The 23,068-nt window shown below is 40.7% G+C and overlaps 1 protein-coding gene across 5 annotated transcripts in view; it reads right to left on the reverse strand.

Annotated features, from left to right (window-relative positions):
- The window catches only part of Dgkh (diacylglycerol kinase eta), a 180,929-nt gene that overhangs the window by 26,480 nt on the left and 131,381 nt on the right, over nucleotides 1-23,068 (reverse strand). For 3 of the 5 annotated variants that reach the window (XM_036199194.1, XM_036199192.1, XM_036199196.1), the window contains 11 exons: nucleotides 20,564-20,663; nucleotides 17,489-17,762; nucleotides 16,373-16,483; nucleotides 12,324-12,455; nucleotides 10,030-10,147; nucleotides 8,171-8,281; nucleotides 7,943-8,039; nucleotides 5,182-5,289; nucleotides 2,945-3,058; nucleotides 1,888-2,022; nucleotides 851-1,014 (listed from right to left, as the gene is read on the reverse strand). In XM_036199194.1, the coding sequence (XP_036055087.1) occupies nucleotides 851-1,014; nucleotides 1,888-2,022; nucleotides 2,945-3,058; nucleotides 5,182-5,289; nucleotides 7,943-8,039; nucleotides 8,171-8,281; nucleotides 10,030-10,147; nucleotides 12,324-12,455; nucleotides 16,373-16,483; nucleotides 17,489-17,762; nucleotides 20,564-20,663 (1,464 nt within the window). Of the gene's footprint in view, nucleotides 1-850; nucleotides 1,015-1,887; nucleotides 2,023-2,944; nucleotides 3,059-5,181; nucleotides 5,290-7,942; nucleotides 8,040-8,170; nucleotides 8,282-10,029; nucleotides 10,148-12,320; nucleotides 12,456-16,372; nucleotides 16,484-17,488; nucleotides 17,763-20,563; nucleotides 20,664-23,068 lie in introns of all 5 variants that reach the window. The other 2 variants (XM_036199193.1, XM_036199191.1) reach the window with 1 other exon arrangement.

Consider the following 23,068-nt stretch of genomic DNA (forward strand, 5'->3'; position numbering starts at 1 on the left):
TGTATGTATTAGAGAATTTACTGTTCACAGCCTATGATGATAAATCTTCTCAAGTCTGCAGATGAAGACAGAGCCTCGCAGAGACTGTGAACAGAGCCACTAAGGGGCAGGCTGAGAATTCATCACTCCCACTTGGAAGCTATGTTAGGTGAGGAGGGGCCAAGGATCTTGTCACAACCTCTCTTCCACTCTGAATAGTGCTGCTGTAGTTATTTTTATATCTTTTGTTTGTTTGTTTTGTTTTTTCAAGACAAGGTTTCTCTCTGTATAGCCCTGGCTGTCCTCAAACTCACAGAGATCCACCTGCCTCTGCCTCCCGAGTGCTGGGATTAAGGGTGTGTGCCACTACCACCTGGTCGATTTTTATCTTTTACATTCATCAAACTCATTTTTTTAAAGCTCTCGTCCCTTTCTGTCTAGAAAGATAACTTCCCGTGTGGTCTCTAAATCTTTGGTATGTATTGCTAGAAGTGATCCTACAATTGTTTATTCTGTCTTGTGACCTCTTGTGGAAACATGGTTCATGTTCTGACTTCTTCCAACATCCATCCACAGTGAGCAGGGCAACACGTAAGCAGCAAGTACAGAAATACTAATAAAAACTGCACTGTGTGGCAGGGCAAATTCACCATCATTTTCCAAGCTATGTAAGATATAGATTGCAGAGAGCATGTAAGGGAGACCTGATAAAGGGGACCAAACATGGCCGAGGCCCACAGGAGGCAGCTAATGAAATAAGCTAACACACCCCTTATTAATACCCCAAGCAGCACAAACAACCTTCAAGAAGAAAACACAACTGGCTAAGAGCAGAGTTCTCCCAGGCAAAGCTCCAGCAGAAGCACTTTACCTGGTAATGAGTTCCTCTGCAGCCTGGGAGCAGAGCCGCATCTGCGACAACTCTTCTGTTGCCAGGTCAACGGCGGGATGGATGTACAGGTTGGTTCGAAGAACTGGCTTACTGGAGTCACACTTCTGCTTGTCTTCCCAAGACTTCAGAGTGCTTTCAAAGGCCTATTCAAACCCAGAATTGCAAGGAATGGTTGAGTTGGAGCTCAGAGACTAGCATAGCGAACTAATTAACCAAATCTCTCTCCCTCTCTCTCTCCCCCACCCACCGTGTGTGTGTGTGTGTGTGTGTGTGTGTGTGTGTGTGTGTGTGTGTGTATTTGAGATGGTCTCACTCTATAGCTCTGGCTGGCCTGGAACTGAATATGTAGGCTGGACTGGCTTGAACAGAGGCCGACCTGCTCTGCCTGCCACATGTTGGAATTAAAGGTGAATGCCACCATGTCTGTCAGTTAACAATCAATATATTATCAGATTACCAAAGGTAAAAACTAGTACAAATTATCAACAATAGGAAACAATAGGAATTTATGTGTTCTGGGGGTAGAAGGAAAGAAATATATAGGAATAGAATTAGAGTTCTGTGTACTTTTTGCTTAATTGCTTGGTAAACCTACAAATTGTGAAAGATAAAGTATTTAATTTAAAATAAAACTGAGTAAACCTTTGCTCATACTTAGAACTACAATGAGCTAAGTGTTGCAAATGTGCTAAATGGCATATTTAAGAGATAATTTAAATTCCTTTCTATGTTTTCTGGGTTTTTTTTTTGTTTTGTTAACTTTCAACTTTTAAAAAGAATTTGATAAAATTCTAGAAGAATATTTGGAGGACAGAAAGACAGCTCAATGGTTAAGGGCACATACAACTCTTGCAGAGGGCCCAGAACTCACATTAGACGGCTCACAATCCCTTCTAACTCCAGCTCCTGGAGATGCACTAGCCTCGCCAGACCTATGTTGGCACTGAACTCATATGCACAACACTTCCCCCAAGGTACACACAATTAAAGACTAAAATGAAAAGATTGTCACGTACTCTGTCTCTGGTTAGCATCTGAGCTCTGTTTTTGTGCACAATTTTGATGATCCCTGGAGGCTGAACCCACGCTTCACCATCCACCTGCACCGGGACTCCCTCATCACCAAATATAGTGATCTTGACTGTACGGCACTGAAATAAAGCCAATATGTCACTTGAGAATCCAGATCAGCCTGAGTCTCTATGGAACAGAGCATAACAGTGACATAGACATGACAGAGAGGCAGTGCTTTACAGTTTATGTGTGCAGTGAGAGGCAGTGCTTTGCAGGTTATCTGTGCAGTGAGAGGCAATGCTTTACAGTTTATGTGTGCAGTGAGAGGCAGTGCTTTGCAGGTTATCTGTGTAGTGAGAGGCAGTGCTTTACAGTTTACATGTGCAGTGAGAGGCAGTGCTTTACAGTTTACATGTGCAGTGAGAGGCAGTGCGTTACAGTTTACGTGTGCAGTGAGAGGCAGTGCTTTACAGTTTATGTGTGCAGTGAGAGGCAGTGCTTTACAGTTTATGTGTGCAGTGAGAGGCAGTGCTTTACAGTTTATGTGTGCAGTGAGAGGCAGTGTTTTACAGTTTATGTGTGCAGTGAGAGGCAGTGCTTTATAGTTTATGTGTGCAGTGAGAGGCAGTGCTTTACAGTTTATGTGTGCAGTGAGAGGCAGTGTTTTACAGTTTATGTGTGCAGTGAGAGGCAGTGTTTTACAGTTTACATGTGCAGTGAGAGGCAGTGCTTTACAGTTTATGTGTGCAGTAACAGGCAGTGTTTTACAGTTTACATGTGCAGTGAGAGGCAGTGCTTTACAGTTTATGTGTGCAGTGAGAGGCAGTGCTTTGCAGTTTATGTGTGCAGTGAGAGGCAGTGTTTTACAGTTTATGTGTGCAGTGAGAGGCAGTGCTTTACAGTTTATGTGTGCAGTAACAGGCAGTGTTTTACAGTTTACATGTGCAGTGAGAGGCAGTGCTTTACAGTTTATGTGTGCAGTAGTCATCTGGGACCGCTTCCTCCTATGCTCCATGACCCAAGACACAGAGTGCGCCTTGCTTGCCCTGGGAAACCCACCTGTGCTATGCGGTGATGCTGAAGTTTGATGACCCTTGAGACCGCCATCTGCACACTGTCAAACACAGCAACAACTTCCAGAATCTTATCATCAAATGACGGTGCGGCAAATATCTAGAAGGGAAAATGGCTCATGCTCGTTCCCACCAATGGTTTAGGTATAGCACAACACCAAGCCCCAAACCCTGCCTTTCAGATACCAAAAACTTGAAAACAGACAATGAAGAGGTAAATATCAGAAAGTAAGAACCCAAGGAAGTAATCACCGAAGACAGTTTAAAATAAACATACTTCCAAAAAGGGTTTCAACATCCAGAGGATAGTCAAACATCTCATCCAGCACTTTCTGGACCAACACATTTCTAAATATTTCATCTTGACATGAATGTGGTAAATACTTCACATATAATTGGTAGACATCTTGATAAGATGATATATAATTTTTGAAAATCCACAGGGACCCCAAAGTTGATACTGAGGAACATGCTAACCGTGATCCTGTGCACTTGGCATGTTTTAAAGACATTCTTTCAAAGTGTTCTAAGCAATATACACTTGTGCTGCTATTGTTTTTTAAAGATTTATGTGTAGTTTTTAATTATATGCATGTGGGTGTACCGCATGTCAAAATGAGCAAGTGAATGCAGACCAAAAAAGCGTATTAGTTTTTAATCAATTTGATGCAGGGTCACCTGGGAAGAGAGAACCTCAATTAAAGAATCATCTCTATCAGACTGGTTTATAGGCATGTCTATCCGGCATTTTCTTGATTACTGATTGCTGTGACAGGGCGTAGCCATTGTGGGCAGTACCACCCCCAATAGGTAGTCCTGCCTTGTGTAAGAAAGCAGGCTGAGCAAGCCACAGGGAGACAAGTCAGTTAGCAGCGTACTCAGTTTCTGTTTCAGATCCTGCATTGAGTTCCTGTCCTCATTTCCCTCCAAGGTCAACTGCGATCAAGACATGAGGGCCAAACAAACCCTCTCCTCCCCAAGCTGCTGTTGGTCATGCGGTTTATCATAGCAATAGAACAAACTAGAACATGTACCCAGAAGCTGCAGTTCAAGTGATTGTGAGCTAGTGCTGGGTACTGGCAACTGAGCCTGGGTCCTCTGCAGGAGCAGTAAGTGCTCTTAACTGCTGAGCCATCTCTCCAGCCCTGTGCCTTGTGTCTTAATATAACAATTTCTTAGGGCTTTTGTGAGCATGGAAACAAAAAACCTCAAGGACAGACTACTCCCCAGGAGTACGTGAAATGCATATGCTCACAAAACTGATTCCCAGAACTGAGGTTCAGCCGATGTCACTCTGTTCTTGTTATTTTCTCACTATATCATAAACAATTAGGATGGAAAAATACTCACCCTAGAAGAATATCCTGATTAACACTTGTATTGGAAATACGAGCCCACACACTTGCTGACATTGATAATTTGTTATCAAACCACCTAGAGTCAGGTTGCTCGTCTGTTAGCAACTTTTTCAAGGTTAAAATTAAGAAGTTACAGTTTAGGACTGAGGAAGTAGGTCAGTGTTGCAGGGGTCAACTAGAACGTGCAGGGACCTCAGTTCTGATTGCTGACACACATGGGGGGTTGGGGGAAACCATGTGGGTGTTAAATAATGAACGTAAAGCTTTTCTGAGGGCCTGGTGGGTGTTCAGGAGTTTCAACTTGATCTTACTCTCACTGATTTCCCACTTCCAGAACATTTGAGTGCTGGCAGAAAGAATGAGCGACTCTGTCGTTATACTGCAAGAGAGCCAGAGTCTATCCGCAATGTGAACATTATACCTTGTATGTTCATTTAAGCCTCAAACTGAAATCAGGGTAAGACTCTTCAGGATCACCACAATGCGCCACTCTCCCTGATACGCCCACGTCAACAATTGTTCTCTTTCTCATTCTTTTTAGAGCAACTGCAAACACCACACAAATGTGACTGTTTTGTTCTTTCACAATACAAGGAAATATACAAAGAAAACAGATACAGTTCCAAACCTTGTCAGGTGTGGTGTTGCGTAACTTGAATGCCAGAACTCTGAAGGAACTTTAGAGTATATCCATGAGACAGAATGTTGAAATAAGATGCTACAAATCTACCTCTCACCCTCCAAACATTTGTCATGCAAATATTGACGTGAAATTAATACCATGAAGCACATTTTAAAAAGTTAGGCAGCCCAGTAATTTTATTACCGTCGAGGAAACAAACTTTAACCCCATTATGCTACTTACATCATCCTCTTTGGTTCCGCCCCAGAAGTTGGTGCCTCCGGCGTAGCTAGGGATGTTCAACACCGCTATGCCTTGTAAACTGGGTAGAGGAATATACTGCCCATCACACTGCAAGGTAAAGAGCTGGGAGGTTAGAATGCCTATAATCCCAGCACTTTGGAGTGGACATAAGAAGAGCAGAGGGGTTCATGGACATCCTCATCTACACAGCAAGTTCAAGGGCAGCCTGGGCTACATGAGACCCTATGTCAAAAATAAAAAGCTTAGAGGTCAGAGAAAAAGAGCAAAGCTGTTACTTCAGAGTTACTGGGACAGGAACGTGTCCACAGCACTTGCTTTCATGTAAACACACTCTTGCACATTCCACAGGGCGAGCTATACTGTAATGTGTGCACAGTACCTTTCCTGCAGACAGACTCTTAAATATTACAAAGGCCTTCCCCTTACTTTTTTCTTAATTCAACTTTTTAAAGTATTAATAACTTCAAAAAAGCTATAGAGTAGTGGTGCACACTTTTAATTCCCAACATGATGGAGGCAGAAGCAGGCAGATCTCTGTGAGTTCAAGGCCAGCCTGGTCTACAGAGAGAGTTCCAGGACAGCCAGGATAATTACACAGAGAGACCCTGTCTCAAAATAAAAAACAAAACAAAAAACAAACAAACAAACCAAGGGGGCAAAAGTCTATATAAAGAAGAAATTTTTATAAAAATTTTAATTAAAAATATGCTCTCCTTTGTGGTTCCTCCCAGATCAGACAGTACTTTTCTTAAACTATCCTCAGATCACTTATAAAATTCTAGCCCAGTGGTTCTTACCCTTCCTAAGGCTATGACCCTTCAATACAGTTAGTTCTCCCTGTGTGGTGACCCCCCTAACCATACAATTATTTCTTTACTACTTCATAACTGTGATTTTGCTACTGTTATGAATTGTAACATAAATATGAGTGTTTTCCGATGGTCTCAGGTGACCCTGTGAAAGGTTGTTCTACCCCCAAAGAGTCACAACCCACAGGTTGAGAACTGCTGTTTTAGCCTGTATTGCTGAGGCCTCTCTGTACTTCTTTTAGGCACCCTGTTGAACGCAGGCCCTGTAAGGGCAGGCTCTGATCCTATCCATCACAACTGGGGACTCGCATGGGTTGGTAATTAACCAGCAACCATCTAAACTGATCAGACTCATCTGGAGGAAGCAGAGGAAGCCCTGGGAGAGTGAAACACAGAGTGAATGGATGTTGTTGACACAGGTCCAGACATGTCAAGGACCCAGTAGCCTCAGGCTCAGAGGCAAGGTAAAGGCTCAGAAGGCATGGCCCTCCTCAGGGGACTAAGTGCTAATATAGACAGTATGTGCAGAAAATGTCCACCATAGCTTTCTGCCCCCTGGATGTTCACAGCTTGAAGACTGCATGCTTACAGAGCATGCTCCTACCAAGGTTAGCTGAACCTGTCCCTTTGATCCAGCTGTTTACCATCAATCCCAGCTCCTTGTTTATCAACCTGTAATAACCATGCCTCCCTGTTCTGACCTCCTGGAGTGCTGAACATTTCCGGCTGACAGCCTAGACCACCCAACCCCAGCTTTCTGTCCATGTGTCTGTCTGTCATTTCTTCATTCCCTCGAACCCCAATCAGGTCTGTCCCCGGAGCCATGCTGGAAATGTCACTCATCACAAGTTGAGGAGCATCTTTCCTACCAAATTATCAATTTGCTATCCACTTCTGCAACAAGACTATGTCAGCTACTGTGTTACACACTAAGGTTAACAATAATGATGAGAGCTCTCTACTGTTCTTAACGAGTGTGGCCAACTGGGGACACAGAGCAAAAATGAAGGAACACATACAATGCAGTACATACATGGGCACCTAAATGGACTCGGGGTGGGACTGTGGAAGAGAGCCTTTGCCAAAGGTGAACCTTCCTGATTTTGTAGCCACTCACCTAGTAGTGTGTATTATAATTTTATAAGCAACCAGGAATCAAAGTAGCTGATCACCTAGTGGTATTTTTAGAGTGGAAAGGACCTATGTGCTTATCTTTATGACATATAGTTGGCAGTGACTGAAGCAGCTGTCTAGCTTACACCCCCCAGTGTTAAGACAAGGCCAAGACAACAATACTCAGTTTAGTTTATTTACCGAAGTATTTAAACCTTAAAATTATAAATGTCTCTGTATTAGTGTATTAGCGTTTTAAATAAAAATTGCTCTGATCACAAAAGGAAATGAGATAGAAAATATATGCCCTGGACCACAGATAAAAGAAATTAAATTTATAGTAACTGATAGACTTCAAGGATTCCCAACCATCTTTTTCCTGCTGCAGCAGGAATTAAATAACTTTTGTTGTCTGTCAATTTCTACCTCAATTAGAAAAGACTATCAAAATCCTATTTTTAACTGACTTGTTAGAAATAACTGGGTCAAAATAAATTATATTTAAATTAAAATGCATGTACTGCAAGTACTACTTCCAAGGACTTTAAAAAACGTTGAGCACTGTAGAATTGGAACATTTACGTGAAGAAGTCCACTATTAAAGACACTGTCCTACGAAAGTCCTTACAAGGCTTCATGTTGGTAGCCCCAGCTTCAGGAACAATTAGGATGATTTAAGGTTAAGCCTACTGTTTATACACAGGGTTGACACTACCTTTAGAATACATTTAATCACTAAGAAGAAATTAGGTTAACTTAACTCTACAAATTATCTACGTAGGATAAACTAAATTGTCTTTGCTTCAAGATTAACTCACCTCAAGCTGAACCCTTTGTTCCAGATTCTTGTATGATCTCTGTAATAACTCCCGGGTCCCAAGGACTCCATACCACATCAAGTTTTTAGTTCGGCTTCTAAAAAACAAATATTGTTGTGCAATCTCAGGAAATATCATTTATTTACTCCTTAAATCAAGAGAGACAATAAAAAAAATTAAAGTAAAATTACCTTCACATAATAACATTATACTCATTATTGAAATTACCTGCATTTTTCAGGGTGTTCTTCTCTCTTATTATTAAATTCTAATGAAATTTTTGCATCTAATCCAATCCCAAAGTAATTGTTCATGACACACTTTTCTGAGTATCCATCTCTAGGATAATAAGGGAAGGTACACAGAAGTCAATTTCAGGTTCATGACAACATGAACAGTTTATTTACACAGTCACACTTACAACCACACAAGTGCCCATTCTTTCTAGGAGACTGGAGAGCACAGGTCATTCCCCACATACAGGCCATGTGCACAGTCACAGGGCACGTGCATAATTTGTGGTCTGAGAGGCAAAGCAAAGCAGAGACAGTTAGTCTTGTTTTCTATTTAAGCTGACGGCCATAAGCCTTCTGTCTCCACATAAGGCGCTGACTTCACAGGCCCATCGATGACGGCCTCTATGGGAGGACTCCCAAGTCAAGTGCCCTAGTCCTCTTTCTTAATCATGAGAAAGTCTCTGCCCCTCAACCCTTAAAAATGGACAAAGAGTAAGGGGAAACTCCAACTTCAATACATTATAATAAATATTGTTAATACTTGATTTTTTTTTATCATTACTTTTTTATGGGGTGGGTGGGTGTTTCACACATACGCCATGGTGTGTGTATGGAGACCGGAAGACAATTCGCAGGAGTCAGTTCTCCCCTTCCACCACTGATAAAGGTGCTTGTCACCGAACTTGATGACCTGAGTTCATTCTGTGGGATCCACATGACAGAAGGAAAAAACGATGCCTACAAGTTGTCCTTTGACCTCCAGATATATGTCATGATATGTGTGTGTACACACACTCTCTCTCTCTGCCTCTCTCTCTCTCTCTCTCTCTGTGTATCTCTGTCTCTCTCTTTCTTAAATTTAGCTATAATAAAAGGAAAAAAAAGGAGAGCCAGGGCTACACCGTAAAACCCTCTCTCAAAAACAAGAACAAAAGCAAACAAACAAAATAAAGGGAAAATATTTCCAAAAATAAAATAAAATATACTAAATGCTGTCCTTGAGAAATGCCAACACAAAAATAAGATTTAAAAAGGAAAAGCATCTTTGAGCTAGGGAGATAACTCAATGGGTAAAAGCGTTTGTGGCTCAAGAGCAGGAAGACAGAGTTCAGACTGCCAGCACCCAGGTAAATGCCTGGTGGTCGAGGCAGCCTGCCTGCAATCTCAGGACACAGGAGGAAGAGACAGGGCTGCCGCAAGCTGACGATGTCATCTAGACTAGCTGAACTGACAGGCCAGCTCTGGTTCACAAGAGAGACCCTGCCTCAACATACGAGAAGGAAAGGGGTGGAGGAAGACCCTCACCTTCAAACTCTGGCCTCCACACATGTATGTGCAATGCCCTCATACACACGTGGATAGATACACATACACATGTATTCGCAAAGCAAATTTTAAAATGAGAACAAAAACGAGTATATCTCACGCTGCCAAATGTGTTTTTAGGGAATCTAGAAAGAGATGAGATGGATGTGGGTTAGAAGCTGGAAACAAGGAAACGGTACAGCGGGATGTGGAAAGATGGCAGAATTAGCAGATTGAGAAGAGAAGATGGCAGGGGATGATGTAGATACAGGTGCAAACCAGCACTAAGGTAGTAGACCTTTGGGGAGAGAGAGAGGCAAGCAGCGCTGTACCAGAGAGTGGCCGCTGAACAGCAAGGTGAGAAAGGGACCTGTCTCAGGGACAGACCATAGAGCTGGTCATTATCAACTTCGGAGCATGCTCACCACCCTTTCTGCAGATGGAACCCAACACTTTGGGACACATGCAAAATGTCAGGATTAGAATCAAACAGACCAAAAAAAAAAAAAAAAAATGAAGCAAAGTAAGTACAAAAGTGTTTCTTACAGTGAATCAGGGTCTGGGTCAATAAACGGAGTTGCACCAAAAGGGTCGATGTTTGCCAGTAACATTTTGTTGATGATAGAACTCCCGGCAATGGAGGCAGCAAGTCCTGCTCTTAAACCTGATGGAAATACATCAGGATCCCATGTTAGGAGAAAGGATAGACAAATCCAGTCCACTCAGAGCCCGGCCTTGTCCCAAACGTCTTTGCTACCAAAGCCTGTGGCCACTCAGTAGCCAAAACTCAATTATGATACTTAGATGTGTGAAGCGCTTTAATATTTCCAAACGTCTATAAGTTGTAATAAAGAATTATGGAGAGAATAACGTGAAAAGCAGCATCTGTGACATTTTCTCACTCACTATTCAGCGATTCTACAGTTTGTAGTTTCCAGTGTTTTACTTCCTGGGTTAAATTCATTCCTAAGTGTTTTGCCATTTTTGATGCAATTGCAAGTAGAACTTTATTCTTAATTTCATGGCCAGGTTGTTCAGTTGTGGTGTATGGAAATACAATGACAAAAATGTGATTTCTGCGTATTGATCATTTACTCTGTAATCTTAGCATACTCACTTATTAGCGATAGCGGTTTAGCTTACTTGTGTGCATGTATGAACGTGAGTGCACATGTGTGCGTCCCTTGGGGTTTTCTACATGCAAGAGAAGTCTGGGACGGTACTCAGTTGTCCTTTCCCTTTACCTCTCCCCACCCCCAATCCTAACCTTAAGTCCCTTCCCCTTTCCTTTTTCCTTTCCTTTCCTTTCCCTTTCCTTTCCCCTTCCCCTTCCTTCCCCTTCCCCTTCCTTCCCCTTCCCCTTCCCCTTCCTCCTCCCCTCCCCTCCCCTCCCCTCCCCTCCCCTTCCCTTCCCTTCCCTTTTCTGGCTTTTTGAGGCAGGGTCTCTCTGTGTAGCCCAGCCTGTCTGGGAGCTTGCTCTGTAGACCACTGTCCTAGAACTTACCCAGATCTGCCTGCCTCTGCCTCCCAAGGCATGCGCTTCTGCCCAACTTTTCCCTCTAGTATTTTATTTTATTTCGGTTTCTTCTTGAATGGGATTTCTAGTTCATGTGTTTTTACACACTGGCCTGTTTCCTCTGGGTTCCTAGTACCATCATCATCATATCTGTTTCTCCAAGCTCCATAATGATGCCTCAGGATTTCCTCATTCCTGAATTTAGTGATCTGAATCTTCCCTCAAGGTCTTTTCATTTCCTCTGCCATTTTCTCTTTTTAATTCTCTTATTTATGTCCACTCTCGTGTTTATTATTCTCTTTCCTCTGTGAGCTGTCATCAGTCTGCTCCTGTCCTGGTTTATCTTGGTGGGTGTCAAGGGACTGGCCAGCGATGGATGAACGTTTTCAAAGCAGCATTTACTGTTCGACACTCCACTCTAAGCACACTTCAGCTGAATCAGTTTTAGGACAGTGCATTTCTGTTCTCACTCATCCCAAAGTATTTTCTCCACTTGACTAATGATTACTTTCTCGAATGTATTCCCCTACATGTTTGCACAGTTGTGTGCTGCCCAAACCTCATTCTCTCATTGGTTCTTTCGATCCATTGTGCTGAGAGAAAGTAAACAGTCGTGAGTTTAATCCTTTTGATTTTACTTGAGAATGGTTTGTGACCGAACTGGCTATGGTCTGTCCTAGAGAATGTTCTACATACTCTTGAGAAGAGTGTGTATTCTCCTGTGTGTTCCTTAGATGTTGACTGGATCCTACTGTTTCATGTAACCTTTGGGGACTCTATTTCCCTGATCGTCTGGTTGTAACATCACTATTGAAAGGGAGGAACAAATGTCTCCAACCATTATTTGAAATTATAGAGCTCATCTTTAAAAAGAAATTCCACGAGAAGCTACTTTTCAGGGTCTAAATGAACTCTAGCATACCATACTATGAATGAAGACTGAAGGAATTTTAAAGCCACCATAAATTCAGGACATACACTTCCTCCAGCTCCTTGGGAAGCTCCAACACCTACCTGTGGCCTCTGGTGTCTATTTGTATTAGCCTAATCCAAGGTAAACTCATTTCATCAAGGCTGGAAGAGATACTAGGCTAAAAATCTCTTCAGAGAAAGTCGTGGCTTAAAAGAATAAGGAAAGCTATAGAGATGCTTAGAGGTCACAGATAGAAGGTAAACTCCGATTAAGGTATAAAAGGTAAGCTCCTGAGCTCCAACCTAGAACACATTTATCACTAAGAACACCTTTCTATAGCTCATGAAGAAGAGAAGTTACATATTCTCAGAGACATATTAAAATATATACCATGTCACACAACTGTACTACCTGGGCAGATGATTCTGGTATTGAGCACAGGGAGATTTTCTTTGGTGGTAGCCATAGCTGAACCAGTGACAGAATCAGTTTGGAAATGACCATGACTTGCTTGGGCATCAGGAGATTGAGATGTGGATTTGGCTGTTGACAAAAAGTCCAGATTAAAAAATGGCAGATGAAACCAGTATAAAATTAAACAAGCTCCTATAAACTCAAGACACACAACAACCACCAAATGCCTATTTAAATCAATGAATGGATCTGAAGATGTTAATTTTATTTACCTGCATTTATCATTTTGTTTTCATTTTCTTGAGACATTTGGAGAGTATTTTCCAAGGGAGATACACTGACCTCTGGCTTTGAATAGATGCTATCAGAATACAGATATCTACCATCATTAAAAGTCAATAATATAAAAAAGTCAATAATATGCTGAATTTGAATGTGATTAACCCAAACTTGATAAGTAGAAAACCTAAAGCCTGATGACCATTATGATGTGTACTACCAACACTACCAATTAATCATGAATGTTGGGTAAATGATCATATTTAAGTGATATCACTCCCAGTGGAATACATGAATGCATGTGAAACAGGAGTTAATACAGCCTTCAATTAGTGGAGACACTTGGCTGGGACTCAGATCAGTGCATCATTTAACCCTCACCAGAGAAGCTTCTTCTTGCAGTAGATGGCAATTAACACAGAAACCCACAACTACACAATGTATGGAGAGTGAAAGACTGTGGAACATTCAGCCCTAAATGAGATGTCTTTATCAAGCTCCTCCTCTAAAGGCTCAGGGAACTATGCAGAAGAGGAGGCAGAAAGATTCTAAGAGCCAGTGGTGGTGAATGGCTCCAAAGAAGAAGTGTGTTCAAGACACCCGGAGGCTGATTCACACATGAACTCAAGAAGGAGACATCGAATGCAAGACTACCATGAGTTCAAATCAGGCAAAATACCAGAATGAAGAAGAGGAAGAAGAAACAAAGCCCAACCTCTAACCAAGAAGCTATTGCAATGATACCTGGTAGGAAAGAGAAAAATAGTCTTCTCCAATGGAATGTCACTGGGTATATCAACCACACTCCAGGGCAGACCCAGGCATAGGCGGTCAACACAAAACAGAACCGTGTGTGTGTGTGTGTGTGTGTGTGTGTGTGTGTGTGTGTGTGTGTGTGTGTGTGTGTGTGTGTGTGTGTATGTGTGTGCTTTTTGCATTGTGTCCGTTTTATTGGTTTGTTTGTTTTATTGGGGGAGAGGAAAGATGTTTTGTTGAGGGGAGGGAGAGATAGGAAGAGAGGAAGATCATGAAATTAGGTTTGTAGGGAGTTGGGGGGATCTGAGAGGACCTGGAGGGGATAAGAATATGATCAAAATACGTTGTTTGTAAAATGCTTTTAAGAAAAAAAAGAAAAATAATGGGAAGGTATCATTTATCTTCCAATAAAACCAAAGCATTTTCCCTGCCATTGTTTATTCAAATGATGATAAGCTCCAAATGGTTTTGTTGTATTCTTGTAAAAGCTCAATACAGTTAAAATATTCAAGACAATAACAAAAAGGAAGATTTAATTCTAATAATATGAGGCAAGTTAGTGAAGGAAAAATAGCACCTTGATCTAATCAAAGGCCATCAATAAGAATTTAAAAAAACAGTAGTCATTAAATTCAATTTAAAAGTACTCTAAAACTTAATTATCTTCACTCTCCCTCAGACTAATTACAAACTTAACTATATTAATCTTGCATGCTATTTTCTCTGATCAAACACTGTCCAGCTGCACAAAACTAACAGACGCCACTCTGTTGTGTGTGACAGACACCACTTCTGGGGCAAATCTCTGACACAAAGCAACTTTTGATGTTTATCTCTGCTGAAAAGCAGAAAGTGTCCTAATGACGAAGATCGATGCTCCACTGCAGGTAATTCAATTAGTCCTTCATGTTTCTTCCTAAATAAGGCATCACCTTGAACACATTAATATGCTGTATTCCTCACATCTCAGACATCAATTGCATAATTTAATAATGACACAATATAGATGATTCAATAAAACTATTGAACACAGGAACACTTCTATTGCCATTGATTTTCAGCAAGCTGGATTACAGGCTAAATTGGCATCAAATGTGGCAACGTTAAAGACTTTCCTAAATCTATACTTGCCTCTCTATAGAGCACTCTAACAGTATCTTTCAGTTTCCTTTCTGACTAATGGGAATGTTGAGTTTATGAGAGTATTAGGTAAAGTGGAATGCTGGCTGGTTGGAAGCCATGGGCAATGAGTGTATACGTATGGAAGAGAGCAGATGTATGGATAACCCACTGTAGTAAGTAGATTTTAACAGATAACAATATCAAAGGCCTAACTACCAACTTCACAGATAAAGTACATTGGAGGTGACAGAAGAATTAAAAGATTTTAACAGGTGGAAGTGATAGGTCCAAATAAGAAAGATGAAAGGTTATAAAGATGAGGGAAAGCTATCGCAATTAAATCCAAAAAGAAATTCAGCAGTCTGGGCAACATCAAAATGTGCTGGATGAGCAGCATGAATAGCTATATTCTTGCCTTACAGTAAATACCTGGAGTTTGTTCAAAACATTTTAAGACAGACAACACTCATCAAATGGATGCAGCCAGAAAAACAAACAACTCAAAAATCACCATATTATAGGCGAGCGGAGGAAGCTATGTGACACCAGATATGGAGGAAGACATCAGATGTAGCAAGGAAATATGATGCTGTAAAAGCCATTCAAAGCATCATTTAAGGAGTGCTATAGGGAAGGAGGAGAGAGAGACAGCCGCAAAAGACAGAGTCGTCTTGGACTGGTAAAACACCATGTGAGGAATTAGGCCAATCATAAAAATTACCATACAATTACCAACACCATGATACAATAATATCCTCCATCAGGGGTTGAATGTTAAGGCAGAAAAATGGAGTTCATCATAAAGAACAGTCTAACAATTCTACTTCTAACCATTACAGCCAAACTTGAGAGAGTAATGTACTAGAACTGAACAGCCTGAGGAAATCAATGGCCATCTGTGAAGAGAATTTCAGAACGTGCCTGTAGATATGTATGCCAAATATCTGATCTTTACAGAAACTAATTTCGATTTCCTTAAGAATTTTAAGTACAAATTTTTCTCAGCTAGTATGTATATATATAATGATAGACAGCAAATATTTATAAAACACTGCATACCAGACACTATTCTGGGAACTTTTGTACAGTAAATTAGTCAGCCTAATTAAAATAGCATATTATTATCTCCATTTTTACAGTTAGGAAAGCTTCAGAAAAGCTAAAAAAAAAAAAAATCAGTCCAAGTTTGAAAAGAAAATCTTAATAAAACTATAAGAAGGAAATGTTCTGATACATTATTCTGACTTCTCTAGAGTATATTATAATTATATTCATACTACCTCATATCATTAATTTTATACCTTCTGCTTATATTACCCAATGGTAATTAGAAACTTTTCACTTATATGAAATACTAAAAGGACAAATTCATTTCCTACTGAAAGCCAAAAGGCAGGGAAACAGATAACAATCTTCAAGCAATAATATAATAATTCTAGGCAAAAATAATTTGGTAAAGAAAGGGCTGTAATTAGAAATCTTGTGTCTTTTAAAGCTTAATTTAACAACAAGCATTGGCCAATCAGCAAAATATAAGGGACTGTTGAATCCCTCAAGAGCCGAACTTTGTGCGTTCGAGGCCAGCAATTTCCCAAGGAATTGGAATGCTACCTTAGGCTAAAACTGGGAAATGTGGATGTTTCCTTTAAGATAACTAACTGTATTAATCTCATAGTGCTTAGTTGTTTATTATTAGTATCTAGAGTTCACATGAGAGATGGGAATATTTGACAAGCTTACCTAATCTGTTACCATTATTTTAATGCTCATCAATAACATAAACTTCCCCAAAGCCCTTGGAAGAATAAAAATTCAACACTTCGCCTCAAACAGAAAACTAAATGCAAAGTTAATTGTGACTGATTGTGATACCATCACGATTTCCTCACCTGCTGATGAATCTTTCGTATCATCGTCCTTAGATTCATCTGTTTCTGGGTTATCATAGTCACAAGACGGACTAATCGATTCACAGGGCTGAACTGTCTGCTCGTCTATAACTTTAAGTAGTAAGAAGGGAAACAGATTTGCATTAGTGAAAACAAAATAAACTCATATTAAGAGATGCTTAGAAAAGAGAAGCTGAACTGAGTATCAAAAGCAATTCTACATTCACAAAGAAATGTCATTTAGTAACAAAATTGGGAGTGATGTCTGTGGACACTGGAGAGTATAAAAATCAAATAAATTTGTTAAGATTATATATTTATCAGAATAAAATTACGTATCAAAAGCAAAATACATAGCTTGATTACAAGTTACACACCTGGAAGGTGATTCCCAACATTATTCATATTGAAGTCAACCTTCATCTAGCACTAAAATTCTAAGCAGCATATACATTTTACTCATACAAAAAAATTAAATCTAGGTGCTGGATACATGGCTCAGGAGCTAAGAGCACACACTGCTCTTGCAGGGCCTCAGGTTTGGTTCTCAGAGTCCACACTGGACAGCTCACAACTGCCTGTTAACTCCATCTCCACAGGTCCAATGCCTCCTTGGGCACCTGAACTGCCATACACATACTCACACAGAGACATGCACGCATACACAGAATTAAAAATAAAAAGTAAACCTTTTAAAATTCAGATAAAGATTTATAGACTCTTAAACATTAACCGTGATAAGAAACCAATGTTAAGTTATTTTCTCTATTATTGACAGCTATGGGGTTGGTTTTAAGAATTAAAGACAAGCCCAACAAGTAAAATGATGAAAATTTTTAGACTTGTTCTATAAACTCTTTTTGTACTTAAGTTGGGATAGAAATATTGCAACTTACTTTACTTCTGAAATCTTATTTTATGCATCATTGCTATGCTGACTCTCACTACCGAAAGCATAGCTATGACAAAGTTCAAATCTATGAACTACTGAACATATTGTCTTCTACCATGTCATGAGACTTTTTTTTTTTACCGAATCCAAGCATTATGCACACTGGTTATGCTTGCAGCAGGGATGTTGCCAGTCTCTTTAAAGCTAATTTTGTGAGTGTGTACCTTTTCCAGCTTCTTCAATGACTTGCCTCACTGCTTTCTTTAGACTGTTGGCCCGCAGCATTATTTCCCTGGGTTTCGCGGCTTTCTGGGAGGAGGGCTTTGCAATGTCATTCACGAGCTGGTCCTTGCTTTCGCCCAAGGACTCTTCACTGGATGACTCCACAACATCTTCTTCCGGAATTGGAGGGCCAACCCCCGGGGGAGCTCGACTGGCCTGAGCGTCTGCGTGCAGGGCTTGTAGCAGCTGTTCAAGCTTCTCATTGAGGACTGAGCACTAAGAAAACCAAGAAAACATCAACTGCGGTGACAAGAAAATAAACAAACAGCAACAGCAGTGGGGAGGAAGAAATTCAAATATGTTAGCCTGGAAGACACAACGTAAGATGTGTTTTTATGTAAGACAAATCTTGAATGATTCTCATCACTGGAGACGAAAACACCAACATTCAAGTAGCTATGGTCTTTTCTTCTGTAGATGTTTTGGGTGGAGAATACATCCATTTTCAATTTAGTGAAGACAGAAAATGATCTTTAAATGAGTGGCTCTTATGTATAGAAATGCTTACTATTATCTGACAAATAAAGACCTACTGTATGAAAGACTGAAAAATGCATCCACCTGTCGATTCATACTTCTGGATCACTCAAATTCTATCTCAGGCTTTAAAGTCTTTCTAGAACAATATGTTTTTTACATATATGAGTGTTTTGCCTGAATGCATGTATGCACACCATGCATGTGCCTGGTACCCACAGAAGCCAGGAGAGGGTGTCAGGACCCTCGGAACAGATGTTATGGATTGTTGGGAGCTGCCACATGGGTGCTTGAAACCAAACCTGGGTCCTCTGCAAGAGCAGCAAGTGTTCATAACCACTGAGCCATCTCTCCAGCCCCCACGGGTTCAAATCTTTACAACCTATGTCAAACTGCTGTTCTTTCTTAGAATTGATGCTAAATTGAAAGAGATACCATACGCAAAAACACCAGGCTTTCTTTTAAAGTCATTGATGCAGGGCACCCTTAACATCATGAGGTGCAGGCATGGCTGAGCTGAAGCTCTGTGAGTGTACTATGGCATCCAAGAAAGAGAAAGAAGGAAAATGTACAGAGGGGGGGGGGGCGTGTAAAAAGAAAAGCAGGCACAGAGCCCTTCTGCTTCTCTTCTTTTTCTACAGATAAAGAAACATTTGGGATCAAGTTTGTCTTTGATGAAAAGCCAAGACAGGGTCACAGGAGAAGGGCTTCAGAGGCAAACACCTGGCTAAGAAAGAGTTCCTGCCTTCTGAAACTTTTCATAGGGAAGGAAATGACTGGAATACCTCAATGTTTAGTTCAGTGATGTTGTCCTTGGTACGTAAGAAGGCTACTGGATTTTATGTGTTGGTTTTGTATCCTGCCACTTTGCTGGAAGTTTTCATCAGCCCCAAGAGCATTTTGGTAGAGTCCTTAGGGTCTCGTTTGTAAAGAACCTTAACATCAGGCTGGCGAGGTGGTTAAGAGCACTGGCTGCTCCTCCAGAGGTCCTGAGTGGTGGCTCACAACCATCTATAGTGGGATCTGATGCCCTCTGGCATGCAGGCATAGATGCAAATCGAGCACTCATATACATAAAACACATAAATAAATATTTAAAAAAAATAACATCTGCAAATTGGGACTATGAAAGGTCAGCTGTGAGTGGGACATGAACAGTAATCTCCGCCCAACCCCCAAGGCTCAGGGAACATGGCCAACAAAGAGGGTGAAAAGAATCTAAGAGCTGGAGGGTTGGGAGAAGTAGTATGGAATGGTGGCTTCATGACGTGACATGGCTGTCACACACATGAGCTCAGCAGCTGTGGTTACCGACACAAGACCTGCATAAGACCGACGGTTAAATGTTCCAGCATCGAGGAGAGGAGGGGTTATGGAGGTCCCACCCCACAGGCTAAGGAGCTATTGGAAGCTGATGACTTCTCGGGGAGGAAAAGTCAGTTTTCTTCAGGACTGTGGCCATTGATGGATTTTCCAGTCCCCAGCGGATGACCTCACACCCGTGTCCACATGAGCAGCACAAACTGAACTCAGTGGGATGAAAAAATATACATATATGAAAGGAAGAAAGGAGATAGAGTGGGGGTGGGGCCCGAGAGGAGTAAGGGGTGAAAATGATCAAGATACAGTGTATATTGATATGAACATTTTCAAAAACTAAGTAAAAATTTAAAGGAAAAAGGATCATTTGCACTTTCTTTTTCTTCCACTCAATCCAGTAGCTACAGCATGAACTTAAGGGGGAGAAATCCTTGCCAAGCCAAAACTATCCAAGCCTTACGTCAAAAGGCCTTCTCATGAACTTTAAAAGACGCTGGCTTGGAAAGGCAGTATGCGATTCTCAGCATCAGAAAGCTCATAAAGGGGGAAAAATCTGCAAAGGCACGAAATAAATAGAACTTGGAAGGAGACTAGGACTGCCCTCTAGAGAAGGAAGGACTCATGCTGGGAGGGGACCAGATCCCCAGATTTTGTCTGACATGGAAAGCCAGGCCTCACCCAATGGGACCGCTGGCCCCATGGCATCCTCCTCTGTCAGGTTGACTGCATGTCCCTTTACAATATCAATCACTGAGAAAGGGATCTGAATCATAAAATTTGATCTGCTGAATACTCTCCAACAATGCAGCTTTTGTGCATATTAGAGGATAACCATAAACTAGACGGTGTTTTTGTAAATCCTCATATATAATTTTAAAAAATCATTCTTTATCATTAGATTTTTTTTGGCAAGAGCACATCGAGGCAGGCTTTAAAAATACAAAGCAGCCAGGTGGTGGTGGGTACGCTTTTAATTCCAGCACTTGGGAGGCAGAGACAGGCGGATCTCTGTGAGTTCCAGGCCAGCCTGGTCTACAGAGCAAGATCCAAGACAGGCAGCAAAACTACACAGAGAAACCCTGTCTCGAAAAACCAAAAAACAAAAACAAAAACAAAAACCAAAAAACAACAACAACAAAACAAAAAACAAAACCAAAAAAAAACCCAAAAAACACAACGCAATGCTCATGATGTCAATAAACATCTCCCACGCCCCTTACTTTACTGGCCACGGCTTCAGCTACTACTGTATTTTCCAGTGTTTTCTCCTGTGCCTTCTCCACTTTGGCAACGAAGTCCCTCACCGTTTCACAGAGTATCCTTTGAGGAGGAAGAGAAATCACACAGTTTAGTCTGTGGGCTCTCATGTACAAATGTATTTATAAGTAAGTACAAGTAGGCAAACTCAAAATACCCAGTATCATTTTTACATAAGACCACATTTCCATCTGTGTTAATATATCTTAGATACATTTAGGACTTCCTAAGTGAAAAATGTATGCACGAATAAGCCTCATTCTCCATACTTATAGTAAGGTTGCAGTGAACTTGAATACTTAAATAAGCCTTAGAAATAATACTTTCAGATCCCCTAGAAATAATGTAGTATCTTCCACAGCTTAGACAATTTTCTTCATGTATAACAAACAGACCCAAGTTCTCCAGCATCTATAGGACCTACTGGACCTACTAGTCAGCAAATGGACAGCTTGGTAGCATATTGCTCCTAAAGAGAAAAAGAGGTTGTGTATGGTTACCAACCAATCAGACACTTGAATTGAGTTATGTTCTCCGTAAACCCATCCATTTTCCCCCTTAAGATAACCAATACAATAATACACAAGCCTAATCCAATTCAGATCTCATTAGTGTCAGCAATATATGGTTTACTTGTTTGTTTCTTTTAATTACATTTGGTGTCTTTGCCAAAGAAATGAAATAAAAGAAAGAAAAATGCATAACATATCTGCCTCTCAAAAAGTTGTGTGAAAAAAAAAAATGGCCCGCAAAATGGCATATGAATAGATTAGTTTTGGCAACATGTGTACATTGATAGAAACTTCCTGAATGTAAAGCATTTCTATCACTGATATAGATTAAAGAATTTAAAGAAAAAGAGAAAGATGTTCCAAAAGGGTGTTTTTTTTTTTTTTTCTATTCAGTTTACAACTTTCTCTGGTAAGTAATGGCAGCTTCCAGATATTTCAATGTTACGAAAATCGAACAATGCAACAGGCACATGGTACATGTATATGCACCCACATGAACTCCAAGCTGTTGAACTGGTCATTTAGGTGTATTATTCCTAACAATTTTTGCTTTATTTGTTGCTTAGGGATTAGATCCACTAGCCATCTAGCCCTCAACCTGCTTCCTGATGTCAGGGACAGACCCCAGGTCTTCCACATGCTAAGTAAACACTTAACCACTGAGCTATAAGCACAATTCTCTTGGCATTGGCTGACATTTCAAATTCTAGGTTCTGTTCTCTATTTTTCTTTACGATTAAAAAAAGTCTGGCCGGGCGGTGGTGGCGCACGCCTTTAATCCCAGCACTCGGGAGGCAGAGGCAGGCGGATCTTTGTGAGTTTGAGGCCAGCCTGGGCTACCAAGCGAGATCCAGGAAAAGCGCAAAGCTACACAGAGAAACCCTGTCTCGAAAAACCAAAAAAAAAAAAAAAAAAAAAAAAAAAAAAATCTGAGTGCGTGTGCTTGCATGTCATGTATGTACATGTACAACATTCATGCAGTGTCCAAGGAGTCAAGAAGAAGGTGTCAGGCCTCCTGGAACTGGATTTATAAATGGTTGTGAGCCATGTTGTAGGATCTGGAACCAAACTAGAGTCCTTTGCAAGAGCAACAGGCTCTTACATGCTGAGCCATTGTGCCAGCCCCTTAAATTCCGATTTTTAAGGGAATTAATAGAATCTAGCTTACCATTTATTAGACTCATTCATGTACTTCACATATAATTTTTACTCTTTGTTAATATATACTCTTATAGAATTTCTTCAAATATGATGTCAGGCTACCATGAAGTTTCTTGTATGAAAGGCTGAAGGAAAAACCTGATCCTATATACCTGAAGGGCTGATGGACTGGTGTGCAAGTTAGGAGAGTACTTGATGCTTAAATTATGGGACTAATCAGAAGAAATATTCTGCCTTATGCTCCTGTGGTTCCACATTACAAAAGGAATAAAGGCTGCTCTAGAGGGATAAATTCATCTAAATAGTGAATTTAGAGATTCCATAGTGAAATCTACACTTAAGGTGGGCCGGGTAGTATAGGTCTGTGCTCTGATCTACTTGATGCAGGAGAATTCTAGTTTCAAAGACTGCCTGGAACAGTGAGTTCAAGACGGAGTCCTTTTAAGTTTTCTACAGTCAGACTTTTGATCACAGAGACCAGCAAAGTGAAATATCTGCTGGGGCCCAGGAAATAATAGGTGGGTTGAACCCAGGACAAGAGAGACACTCAAAGTGTTGAGGCCTGAGCAATCTGAAAAATGTATACATTTCTGTAAGCAACACAATTCATTAAATAAACACAAACCAGCCAGTGGCTCTGCTCACTGTGCTACTACTACCCATCTCTCTCTCCACCAAACACAGTGGTCCCTTGCCTGAAGCCATTTCCCTTTCCTATTGTTCAGTGCTGTTTCCTATTCCATGGAGAAACATCCTCGAAAGTAATTGTTAGTACATTTACACTTCTGTCAGAAG

The sequence above is a fragment of the Onychomys torridus genome, chromosome 9 (assembly GCF_903995425.1).
Source record: "Onychomys torridus chromosome 9, mOncTor1.1, whole genome shotgun sequence".
NCBI classification, from domain to species: Eukaryota; Metazoa; Chordata; class Mammalia; order Rodentia; family Cricetidae; genus Onychomys; species Onychomys torridus.